The sequence below is a fragment of the Eleutherodactylus coqui genome, chromosome 2, assembly GCF_035609145.1.
Source record: "Eleutherodactylus coqui strain aEleCoq1 chromosome 2, aEleCoq1.hap1, whole genome shotgun sequence".
Classification (NCBI taxonomy): domain Eukaryota; kingdom Metazoa; phylum Chordata; class Amphibia; order Anura; family Eleutherodactylidae; genus Eleutherodactylus; species Eleutherodactylus coqui.
Window position 1 is genome coordinate 266,496,622 of NC_089838.1, and position 13,424 is coordinate 266,510,045.

The 13,424-nt window shown below is 42.5% G+C and overlaps 1 protein-coding gene across 2 annotated transcripts in view; it reads left to right on the forward strand.

Moving 5' to 3' along the window:
* ADAMTS7 (ADAM metallopeptidase with thrombospondin type 1 motif 7) overlaps window positions 1-13,424 on the forward strand; it is a 78,312-nt gene that overhangs the window by 39,404 nt on the left and 25,484 nt on the right. For both annotated transcript variants that reach the window (XM_066592971.1, XM_066592972.1), the window contains exons 12-16: window positions 4,330-4,499; window positions 6,797-6,930; window positions 7,115-7,235; window positions 11,698-11,942; window positions 13,118-13,259. In XM_066592971.1, coding sequence (XP_066449068.1) covers window positions 4,330-4,499; window positions 6,797-6,930; window positions 7,115-7,235; window positions 11,698-11,942; window positions 13,118-13,259 — 812 coding nt within the window. The remainder of the gene's footprint in view (window positions 1-4,329; window positions 4,500-6,796; window positions 6,931-7,114; window positions 7,236-11,697; window positions 11,943-13,117; window positions 13,260-13,424) is intronic.

A 13,424-nucleotide genomic window follows, 5' to 3' on the forward strand; every position in this document is an offset into this window, starting at 1 on the left:
GCAAATGAAGCCTGAGGCTCTTATCTGCTTTCAGCACTTTTGTTCTCCAGCGGGAGACAATGCTATCAGCACTCCCTGTGGAGAACTGCTGATAAGGCTGAACAATGATTTTTAGGTTGGACTGAATTTAACTATTAGCTAACAGTGCACGAAAAGTGCACGATGTCCGCACATTTATACAAAACCATTATCACTCAAGTGATCGTTTTTTAGTGATTTTTGAGCGCTCATCGCTCCGTGTAAATGGGCCTTTAGTCTCTGGCCATTTAAAAAATTATAGCTATGCATTATTTACATATAAAAGATATGATGGTATTATTTATATATAAAGGATGTTATATCTATTTATACAGTATGTGTACAATATATGGCAGCGTTATCTGTGTATACAGTTTGCGGCAGCATTATTTGTATGTATATTATATGGCGGTAATATTTGTGTGTTTTGGTAGCCCAGCAAGTCAGTCAGTAACTTTGTTTGGCTATTTAAACTGGCTCCTCAGAGCAGAAGGTGCCAGTTATACTTTTTAGCACCCTGGTTATGCAATTTTGCAGTGTGGTTCATGGCAGTATTATTTGTGTAGGTTTGTTCCTTCCTATTTTAGACTGTGGAATCAATACTACACAAACACAGTCAGTTGTTTGAATTTAAAGAGGTTACTGGTTACTGAACAACCCCACTTCAACAGGGCAGAAGAGGTTAAAATAATAAGCTGAAACATACTTGCCCCTCTGCAGCCGCTGATATCCAGCGCTGCAACCCCGCTGTGGTCCCAGTGGTTATTGTGATTGTTGATGTTACAGGAACTCAGATGATAGCTGAACATCATGTTCCTGGTTTCATGGTGCTCAGGGTGTGAGTGCCGATACCCAGAGAATGATGGTTGTAGTAGTCATATGAGTTCCTGTGATGTCAGCGATTGTAACAACCACCGCGATTATAGCGGGGCTGCAACGCATGATCCTGGTAACCACAGAGGGGTAAGCGCTTCAGTTCTATTGAAGCACGGTTGTCTGGTAAATGGATAACCCCCTTAAGTCCAGAACTGTAATTCAGCAATGTTAGGCACTGATTGACTACATAACCCATGATGTTAACAGTTTAGCCCCTGTGACATCCAAAACTTTACACTGAATTAAAGAGGATTGGTCATGGAAGAATACTTAAGTGGATAACAAAGTGTATTCTCTGTAGGACTCAGAAGCCCAGAGTTTGGAGATCTAAAACTGTAGACCTTACATTTTTACAAAAGGCAAACCAGTTGTGTCAGTCTTGCAAGCTACTAGTCATGTGCATATAGTGTAGGTAAAGTTCAGAAATTCTCTGGATCAAACACTTCATTATTAAGCTATGCCTACATGGTGACCTTTGGTCACCTATGAATCATAGTATAATCATGGAATTCACTATGGAAAGCAGTGTTAAGATAGCCATCACAAAAAAGTTTGGCTTTTTTTTGCAAATGTGGAAATTTAGTTTTAGCATGACTTGTGGGTGAGCCAACAGTTAATATATAGTCCTACCCAGAGATGATTCCAGAACTCAGTAACTGTGCTATGGTGTTTAATGGTCACAGTAAGGTTGCTAAAATGTGTCAGAATTATGGTTTAGCTCAATATTTCGTGCAAAATATATAGTCACAGCCACAAAAAGAAAAATGTAGTGCATCCTTTAATTACAATTTTAATTTTATTAGTAATCAAATCATATAAAAACCTAACTGTACCCTATAATGTTCCAAACTATAATATCTGGATGAGCAAGTGGAGTAACCGCCCTTGAAAAGGTGACCCCACACTGGAACTTGACCTGCCTCTCCTTATCTTTCCCTTAATAAAAATAGGAAGCATTATGGATTAAAACCTTTTTTCCCCTATAAACAATCCTTTCTTTAGTAATGTTTCTTACAAATGGGCCTTTACGTACCTCTAGAAAAATTATCTTTGGTTGTAAACCATTAGATCAGGGAATGAAGAAACATATTTTCTGTCCCCTAATTAAGAAAAGTAAGATATTGAGTTTATCTCTACACCCTGCATGTGGTTGGCCGTGGGTGTGGATACTATATGTGCTTGTGTTTTATGTCACCCAACACTGGAAATGTCATAGCCTTCACTTTGCCCAAAGTTGCTATAGCTTTTTTGGTATCATGTGTTATAATTGCATCCGGCTGCTCGCTGTCAAAACTACACTGTACTCTATTATTCAATTACACCATCTTTCATGAATCCGCCAAGTTGCGCCTTGAAAGCTGCTATTGTTTGGGTGAATGTGGGCTTCACCAGACGAGTATCATTAGAGTAATTAGTGTGGAGGAATGAGAGAGTCTGTGTTCAGCTGATTGTCCAAGGGGAAAAAAAAATGAGAACTGAGTGAGTGACTGGAGAATGATCAAAGGTCTCATATCAGGGTATCTATGTAATGTATACACTGGAAAATAATGGACACAGGGCGTACGTGTGCGTGTCACACCAAGAACTGAGTACAGCAGACGTTCACATACAAAGATGAGTGATATCTGTGTCTTCTAGTGAACTTTTCACGTACTCGAGGTTGTATATTTTTGCATCCATATAAAGAGCGGTGTTTATAAATGCACATAATATTAGTCCTGTTCTGTCTATAACATTCATAAACAGAGCCATGTGTATTGTATATTTCCAACATCAACATAAGTGTGACACATGTTGCGTGTGGGTGTCACGGATATAAAAGCCATTCAGCTGCCAGTTGCCATGCCCTGATTCTTCTCCAGCAACTTGCATGTTTGGCTTGGCTATATGCATGTTATCTCTATAAGGAGTGTAGAACTGCCTGGATGTGTGTATCAGCATGGTGCTATTTGTCTGGTCACCAGATTACTGGAGGGCTGATGATGGACATTTCATGTATTCTATTAAATCCATTTGTAAAGGCATATAAAAACATATGAAGCGTTTGTTATTGAGTGTGCAGACCACCCACTATCACTGCTCTCATCTTACAGAGGTTCTTCACATTTCTAGCTAGTATTTATTTATATAGCACATATATATATATTCCACAGTGCTGTATATCACTTGATATTAGGCTCTGTCCTCATTGAAGCTTATAAATAACCTAAATTCGCCTATTAGTACGTGAAACTGCAGTACCCAGGGGAAACCCATGCAAACTCAGAAAGAACATACAAACTCCATGCAGATGTTGTCTTTGGTTGGATTTGAACCCAGGACCCCAGTGCCGCATGACAACAGTGCTAACCACTGAGTTCAGTATGTTAATAGAAGAGATAAATGACTAATATTAATCATCTACTCTGCTTCTTCACACTGGGGTTGTTTTAGGACATGGATTGTATTGGGTCTCAGACATATCACTGTTTTCCCTGCCGCCCCACTTCTATTATTCTGCCCTGATGTAGGCGCAGAACAATGAAAATGATGGCGTGGATGGATCCTTCGTATGTCGGGCACAACGGCCTTTAATGGGTCCCATTTATTATAATTTCATTCTAATGTTCAGTGGTTTACCAGAAAGAATTGTGCAGCGTGCTGTGATATATTTTTTTCCAATGTTTTTCACGGACAAAGACTCCTAACAGAACTTACTGAATGTGGCGTACAGTCAATGAGTTGTTCAACAGTGTAAACCCTAGAGGTCGGGGCTGCGGAGTAAGTTAGAAATGTACTGCAGCTCCAGTTTCAATATAAAATATAAAATGCTTTAAATATTAAAGGGGTGTTCCAGTCTGGGTGTCTGGAAGGATGGGAACAGTCGAGTTTGCCTTGGCTATGCTTTTTCCATAACTCCCATAGAAATCAATGGAAGTTGCATGAACAGTATAGCACAGCAAGCTACACTGTTTGCAGAATTCCTGAGTGAGTTGTGGAAACAGCATCTGATAAGGTGTTTCCTTAACTCATATTGACTCCTATGGGAGTTACAGAAACCGTGTAGCAATGCCTACTCAGCTGTTTCCTTCTCCTGAACACTTGCATACAGCCAGGCTAGAGGTGATGGTGGCCCAAACTCAAAATAGGTGCAGGTTCTAGGGGTGGGAGACACATTTATTAGACTTTATGGTATATTTGTGGATATGCTATAAAAGTCCCAGATGACAATATGCATTTAATATATATTAAGCTTGATGTTACATGTTGCTACAGTATTTTTATAAAATTAAAATAATACATAATCCATTTGTGATGGAGATGGCGTTCGTGTCAAAGTCGCAAGTTTGGCTAACCAACTTCTGAGCTCTGCTAGGAACAACAGAACAACGCAAATAAAACGGAGTATATTTGCTATTGTGTTAGAATTTACACTATGCTTCCTTTGTTCATAAGGCCAAGATATGGAGGAAAATACTGTCTGGGAGAAAGAAAAAGATACCGTGTGTGCGACGTTCTGCCCTGTGCTCCAGGAGGACATTCTTTCAGGCACATGCAGTGCTCCCAGTTTGATTCAGTTCCTTACAAAGGAAAACTGCATCACTGGAGTCCAGTGTTAATGGCCAGTAAGTACAAGGATGACCATTACCCTATCTTGTATTCTAATAATAATAATCTTTATTTGTATAGCGCCAACTTATTCCGCAGCGCTTTCAGGCATGGATAAATGCAAAACAATACAACAATTACAATGTGAGGTACATTGGGTTAGACACAAATGGGTTGAGGGTGGTACAGGAGGTGCAGGGGTTGGGGAACACAGGCAATAGGAAATGTCATGTACAGATCAATTATTGGAAGGCAAACAGGGTGGGGCACGATAGGGAGGGGCGAGGGACTAGGTCAGGAGATTTGGTATGCTTCCCTGAAGAGGTGCGTTTTTAAGGCATGTCTGAAATGTCGTGCATCGGGAATTGTCCGGATGCCTTGGGGTAGAGCGTTCCAGAGGATGGGTGCTGCTCTGTTGCTATGGGTACTGCTATTCTACAGTACATACATACATACTACATAGGAAAAATAATATTTTGACATAATATCATCCTACGTATATGGAACACCCTTTGTCATGAAACTTAAAGGGGTTGTCCCGCGCCGAAACGGGTTTTTTTTTTTTTTAAACCCTCCCCCCGTTCGGCGCGAGACAACCCCGATGCAGGGACGTACAGAAAGCTCACCGGAGCGCTTACCTTAATCCCCGCGCTCCGGTGACTTCTATACTTACCTGTGAAGATGGCCGCCGGGATCCTCTGCCTCCGTGGACCGCAGCTCTTCTGTGCGGTCCACTGCCGATTCCAGCCTCCTGATTGGCTGGAATCGGCACGTGACGGGGCGGAGCTACACGGAGCTACACGGAGCCCCATAGAGAACAGGAGAAGACCCGGACTGCGCAAGCGCGGCTAATTTGGCCATCGGAGGGCGAAAATTAGTCGGCACCATGGAGACGAGGACGCTAGCAACGGAGCAGGTAAGTATAAAACTTTTGATAACTTCTGTATGGCTCATAATTAATGCACAATGTATATTACAAAGTGCATTAATATGGCCATACAGAAGTGTATAGACCCACTTGCTGCCGCGGGACAACCCCTTTAACAGCTAAGGCTTTGTTCCCACGAGCAAATAGTGACCTCCGTTTTCACGTCCGGCCAATATACGCTATGATCTGAGGAGTTAAAACTCATGAACAGGCACACAAATCTAACGTTTGTCCGCCCGTTCAGATGGCATGGGCCCCGGCACATATACGCCGAGGGCACCATGCCGTTGCCCCTTTCCCTTCCCTCCCCCTCTCCAGCTCACCTCCTCTCTGGCTGTTTGCAATGGGAGGAGGTAGGACGGGGTATCTCTTAGCTCTGCCCCCATTCTGTCGCTATCCCACCCTCTCCTATTACAATCAGACGGAGGGGAGGAGAGAAGAGAAGAGGGAGGGAGTTTAGCAGTCACGTTCTCTGGCCGCTGTCATTGGTTCTCATAGGAGCCCATGCAGCAGCCGACATATCCTGGCCAGAAAGATAGCTCCAGGACTGTCTTTTGGGTCTGACGTAAAAGCGCCTGGCGCTATATTGGCCCTTCCGGGCGCCTTTACGTCGTGAGAATATGGCCATGTGATCTGATGCATTAGAATCCAATGCATCAGATCATAGCGATATCGGCCGACCATGAAAATGGCGGGCTGATATACGCTCGTGGGAACAAAGTCTAAGTTTCATATAGTTGATGCTTGTTACGCTACCAGCAGTAGTGGTGGATCCTTTTGTTCCCACAATACAATTTGCCCTGGCTAATCCAGTCATAGGGTCTATGTGGGCTTCACCATTAACCCCCCTCATGGAGGTGTTGACTTAACCACGGGAAATCCCTAGGTTCACAGAAATCTGATTAGCTGGGATTGACAGTACTTCTAGAAATGGTGACAAAAGTGTTGGCAAAAAGCAGAGACCAGCAACATGAAGTCAGCAGAGGTACCAGAAATAGCGAGAATATGCAAAGTCCAGTAAAAAAAAAGCAAGAGGGTCATATCCATGGAACTAGAAATCCCAATAACCCATACTTAAGTTGTTTTTACATTGGACTACCATCGGGCCCTTCAGTGGCCGGCAGCTATCCCAGCAGGGATCGCTCCTATGCTTTTACACAGGAGCAATCATTGCTTAGTGAATGGAGGTGGAGCGGGTCAGAGAGAGCAACCCTGGTGAGAGACCACTGAAAAGAGAAATAAGCACAGTGATCAAAATAACCATAAGTCTTCCATGTACTGATTGGTCATGATGGAGTGGGACCTCATGCTAAATTTTGCTATTGGGCCACATGGTCAATTGTTGCACCTCCGGTGATATCTGCAGTAATCTCTTTTTCTTCATAGTTAATCCATGTGAACTTCACTGCCAATCAGACACGGGGTACTTTGCTCAAAAGTTGCGAGATGCAGTGATTGACGGAACACCGTGCTTTGAGGGAAACACAAGCCGAGATATGTGCATCAATGGCATTTGTAAGGTAAGGCTTTTATCAGACACTATACATCATCCTTATCTCTTCTCTGTTACTTATGCACTCGATTGGTATGTCTGTCTACATTGTAATGTGGTTTTGTTATATTTTATAGAATAGCAGTTCTGACAGTAACGTATGCCCTTCCAGAAAACATATTTCATTTTATGTTTTGTATCTTTGTATACAGAACATTGGCTGCGACTATGAGATTGACTCTAATGCAGTGGAGGATCGTTGTGGTGTCTGCCATGGGGACTCTTCTTCATGTCACACTGTGCACAAAACATTTGAGGGTAGTGATGGACTTGGTGAGTTTCTCCTCAGGCGAGCACAGGCTATAACATCTTGCCATTATTGGGATAGGCTAGAGAAGATTAAAGGGCTACTGTAACAAAACACATTTTTCCATCTCTGACCCCTTACTTGATTGCCTGTCACACTCTGGATGTTTTCTCTGAAGAAGAACCCCAAGTAGGTTTGAAAGCTTACTATAACATCATGTCTTTTTGTGAGCCATTAAAAGTTATCATATCTACAAGCTTGCTTTGTTTCTCTTACTGAGAGCAATCATAGTTTGCTCTACTGGCTAACAGGGTATCAAACTTTTTTCTTTTTAAGTAGTATCCGTCATGGAATAGATGCAAGAAAACTTCCAAGTTATGGAATTAAGCTCAGAGTACAGTTAATACAGTCATAAATAAAATGGATATGGCCATCAGTGAGAGCAACCACCATGACTGGGCATTAAACAACTGTTGCCTGAGGGCTTCCTCTGTTACCATCCCATGGGAGGGTGGGTGTTAAGAGTAAGCCATTGTTTGGAAAAAAAACCTCATTTGACATCTCCGCTATACTTTGCTGGAAGGCATACATATGGGAGACTTTGCAATCAATTGGAGAACAGTTTTTGTGGTCTGATGAGACCACAACAGTTTGACCATAAAAATGCTCAAACGTTGTATACTATAAAAATATGCCACTCTATAAAGTGTGATGGTTTCAGCCTAATACTATGGGGAATATTCTTTAGTATCAAAACACTTTATTGAGGTATTTGATGAGGGAAAGAATAACATTTTAATAGCTCAGATCCACATACAGCGTGCAAAAAACAGCAGTACAGTCGTTAATAATAATAGATTAATCCAAATATTTTAAAGAAGAAAGTCATAGCCTCAGAAGGGCTGCAAAGATTCCACCAGAATCAGAGTACTAAGAAACTTTTTATGTACAAATGGGGTAGATAAAGATGAGTGACCAGGATAAAAAGTAATATAGCCTAACGAACCTCTGATACAAGTACTCACAGCTTTATTACATATAACCAGATGAATTCTGCAGACATTGTGGCGACTGGGTGCCGCCTCTGGGCTGGGGAAGATGGTAGGGTAGAGAACTTACTTTTGTCATGGGTGGCTCTACCATCCTTTCCTTCTAGGCCCAGGGCATAGCCGGCCCGTAAATAGCACCAGTGTATAGAACTGCTTAATACCTGGTTGTCTTTGTGAGGCCAGTGACCACAGAAATAACAGAGTCCACAGTCAAATGATTAAAGGCCCATTTACACGGAGCGATGTTTGCTAAAAGGTGATCATTTAAGCGATAATCATTGCGTCTAAATGTGTGCCCATCGTGCACGTTTCGTGCATTGCTAGCTGATTGTTAAATTCAGTCCAACCTAAAAATCGTCCTTCAGCCTTATTAGCGGTTCTCCATGGGGAGTGCTGATAGCATTGTCTCCCCCTGGACAACAAAGGATCTGAATGAAGATAAGAGCCCTAGGGCTATTAAAGGGGTTGTCCCGCGCCGAAACGGTTTTTTTTTTTTTTTCAACCCCCCCCCCCCCCCCCCGTTCGGCGCGAGACAACCCCGATGCAGGGGTTAAAAAAGATCACCGGACAGCGCTTACCTGAATCCCCACGCTCCGGTGACTTCTTACTTACCTGCTGAAGATGGCCGCCGGCATCTTCTCCCTCGGTGGACCGCAGGGCTTCTGTGCGGTCCATTGCCGATTCCAGCCTCCTGATTGGCTGGAATCGGCACGTGACGGGGCGGAGCTACACGGAGCTACACGGAGCCCCATTGAGAAAAGCAGAAGACCCGGACTGCGCAAGCGCGTCTAATTTGGCCATTAGACGGCGAAAATTAGACGGCAACCATGGAGACGAGGACGCCAGCAACGGAGCAGGTAAGTGAAAAACTTTTGATAACTTCTGTATGGCTCATAATTAATGCACAATGTACATTACAAAGTGCATTAATATGGCCATACAAAAGTGTATAGACCCACTTGCTGCCTCGGGACAACCCCTTTAACTGCTTTCAGCTAAGGCTTCATTTACACACTTAATTGCTCTTAAGTAGCTGAGTAGCTACTTAATAGTTTATGCAAAATGATCGCTCAAAGCTGTCACTCAAACTGTTGTTTGAGCGATCATAGGGCCTTGTAAATGGACCTTTACTTTCCAAAACCGGAGGCACGCGGTTTTTCTCTTTACTTAGAAAATCAAAAGTGCAGTTCTAATTCACGCCATTAACAGTCTCAAAGATAAGATATGCAAAACATTCTCTGAAGATTCTTTCCTCAACAAGTTTGTATCCAGAAGCCACTCTCCTTTTACGTATCCGCAGTCTAAGTCATCTGTCGTACCTTGGTATTAGTGCTTCCGATAATGAAAAGGCACCATTTACAAAATGTTCCTTTTCTCCACTAACTCCACGCTCCCCAAATTCTCAATTACTCAGTCTCTTTCCCATGTGCACTTGTTACTGGAGTGAGAAAGCTCTCCCCCCTGCTCCCCTCCGCTAGACCCCGCCGCCGCCCGCATTTGCTCGGACGAGTATGCAGTTACTTGAGAAGAGCGATGCTCGCTCGAGTAACTGCCTTTACTGAGCATGCTCGCTCATCTCTAGTCATCAGTGATCAGTATAATGTGATTGTTTTCAGTAAGAGAAACCAAGTAATCTTGCAGATATGATACCTTTTAATAGCTAAAAAAAATACATGATATAGCGAGCTTTCGGATCTCTCAGGATCCTTCTGCAGGCATAATGAAACAGATCTGTACAATTGTACACATATGAAAAGGCACAAAAATAGTGTGACTAATTTGCACTTAAAATAATACCAGACAAGATGAGCAGAGAAGTAAATACTTAATTAGTCTGCTGGTAAGGAATGTGACAGCTTTATGATCTCTAAATTGGTGTTAGGGGGTCACAGGCCTGTGTGTTATCTCTCCTTCAGACCTGTAAATAAGGAAGCTGAAACAATACCTCTGCAGCGCCACCTATTGGATGGCAGCATTCTTTCTAATCAATGTATGACTTTTTACCAAGTGTGTACAACAATGATTGGGAATAGCACCCCTTCTGGGTGCTCTCCTTCGAAAGAGACAATGCCATCCCCGACCCACCCACCCACTGGGTGCATTCCTAAAGGACATCCCTCTTGATCTCCTTCAGACCATTCATATTCTCCACTCATGCAAGAACCCCGCTCGAGGTTCATTCCATTCTTCAGGGTATCAAAAATGGCCCTAAATTTATACTCCCAAATTCTTCTGTGATGCTGCGACTTGAAGTTGCCCTTCAGTATGATAACTCTCATCTGTTCCATGTTGTGTCCATGGCTAGAAAAATGTTTTGCCACAGGTAATTCTGTCTTTCCCTCTGTAATTGAGTGGCGATGAGATTTCATCCTTACTCTAAGTTTTTGTCTTGTTTCTCCAACATAAAGACCCCCAACAGGACCTTTACTGCACAGGATCAGGTACACAACATCAGACATGGAACATGTGAATGTCCCCGGGATCTTATAGTCCTGCTGTGTGCTGGGGACTTGTATCATGTCTGCGGTCGGTACATGTGAGCAGGTCTTACAGCTCCTTACCTTACAGGGATAAGTTTCTTTTTGTGTGTTGGAGGGCAATGCACTCCTGATTATAAAGTTCCTCAAATTAGGAGGTTGCCTGTAATATAGAAGGGGAGGGTTCGGGAATATGGTTCTCAGATGGTCATCCTTGTGTAGGGAAGTTTCTTTGTGGTTTTCCTTAGTACCTCTAGCTGTGAATTGTAGGTCATTACTAGAGGCACACGGCCATTTTCTTCTTTCTCCGTGTATTGGAGAAGTTGATTTGGTCATCAATTGAGGTGGGATGATAGCCCTGATTTATAAATGTCCTTTTAAGATGGTATAGATGTTTCTCTCTGTCTGTTGGGTTGCAGCAGATCCAGTTATATCTGATGGCCTGGCTGTAGACAATGGATTTTTTTGATGTGCTTAGGATGGGAACTGTCCCATCTGAGGTATGTGGGCCGATCAATCGTTTTTTTGTATAGGGATGTCTGTATTGAGTTGTTTAAATTTTTTATTGTGGTGTCCAAAAAGTTAATTTCTGTATAAGAGTAGCTTAATGTCAGGTTTATGGTGGGGTGGAATGCATTGAATCTCTCATGGAATTTCATTAGTTCCTATTCAGTGTTGGTCCAGTTGATTGAGTACCAAACCTTTTTTTCGTTTGATCAATATCAAAAACACCAAACTAAACCTCCAATGGGATGAATACTTTTTATAGACACTGACTATATAAGACACATTGGTGCCTTCCAAGTACTACAGACTTTGATGTGTTTATCTTCAGGAACGAGGGATAATGTTACTGGGTTCACAAGGAGTGAAATGCATAAATATGGCTAGTAAGAATGTCAGACTCACTCCCTTGAATCATCCCACATTCTCTGTTCTTTAAAGTATTAGTTTGCTTACAGGGTATGTTGACATTGGTCTAATCCCACCCGGAGCGCGGGAGATCCAGATTGAAGAAGTAGCAGAGGCAGGAAACTTCTTAGCACTACGTAGTGAAGATCCAGAGAAATATTTCCTAAATGGCAGATGGACAATTCAGTGGAATGGAGATTATCAAGCTGCAGGGACAACGTTCACCTATACTCGCACTGGGAATCTGGAAAACCTTACCGCACCTGGACCAACATATGAGCCTGTGTGGATACAGGTAATATGGTCAGCAGCATTTATATCCATATTTTTACCATATACTTTTATTTGAAAAGCCAGCTGATGCTGCATTCACATCTCTGCTTAGAGCCTTCATCACAGATTACAGCACATTTAATAGAAGATATAGAGCTGTAGGCATTATAAATCAATGGGGTCCGCAGGGCGCCACCAGAGTTTGCCTTGCAATGGATGTGCTGCAATGCAGATTTGAACAGAGCCTTAATGGATGACTTCCCTGCTAATCCTTAATGGATTAACTCCTTACTACAGCCTTACAAAATAAGATTTGCTAACCTAACTGAAAAGTCTACTATGTGTGCTGGGTTTATAAAAGGCAGGTTATAAAACAAACTTCTAATATTATTCACACATATGGGGGAGTCTCAGAACTGTGGTTATCGGAGATAAAAATAGGAATTATGGGGACAGACGTCTTTCAAGACTTCCTGGCAGGCGCTACATTGAGGAACACTACCATAATCCTCTCCACCAATGATAATAAGGGAAATGTCAATTGCGGAAGGGCCGCGGATCAGACGGCTTCCATTGACTTCAATGGAAGCTGTCCACATGGAATCCGCGCAAAAATGGTGCATGCTGCAATTTTTCCTCTGCGATCCGAAACCGCAATTGGTTTCCGCTCATGTGCAGGAAGAATCACTTTTCCATAGCATGCTATGGACAGTGTTGGCTGTGGAATCCGGAGGCGGACGCCAGCTCCGGATTCTGCAATGCTAATCCGCCAGTATGCAGCCAACCTAAGGCTGCAAAGTTTATCTTTGTTGTGATTACAAATTAACGGACAAAAAGTGCAGGAGCTAAGGACTTCATCAGTCCAGCACACTGATGGATCTCCTACCGAGGCTTAGACTGCATTTTCTATATACAGTAATATGTAGAAGCTGCAGAAAAGAAATGGTGTAAAATTTTTAATTCAACCCTCAAGCAAAAGTAATTGTAAGCACAAAATACATGAATTTAACTGGAAAGCTGCCCCCCAAAAGTGCCCATATCCTTTAAAGTTTGATTTCTATATAGACATGTATATTCAGAACAACTCATAGAAAACTATGCAGAAATCAAGCAAATACTGTATATAATGGCCATTTCCATTTCCATAATCATTCACCTAATTTACAGATAAGTTAGAGTATTTCATTGTGGTTTTAGCTCCTGTTCCAAGAGAAGAATCCTGGGGTCCGGTACCAGTATACCATCAGGAGGGATCTAGACAGCAGCAATGAGATTCAACCACCAGACTTCTCATGGAGATATGGCGCATGGTCTGAATGCTCTGCCACTTGTGGCACTGGTAAGAGGCTTCAGCAGTAGAAGTTTATGAAATCTGATAACTGCAAAAATAGCTGCAACCTATAGTAACCAATTGAATAATATTGTATTCTAGCGCTCTTTTAACATATAACATCAGTCTCTTTCCTGAATGAAGCATATGCCGAAGCCATGTGTATGGAGACTG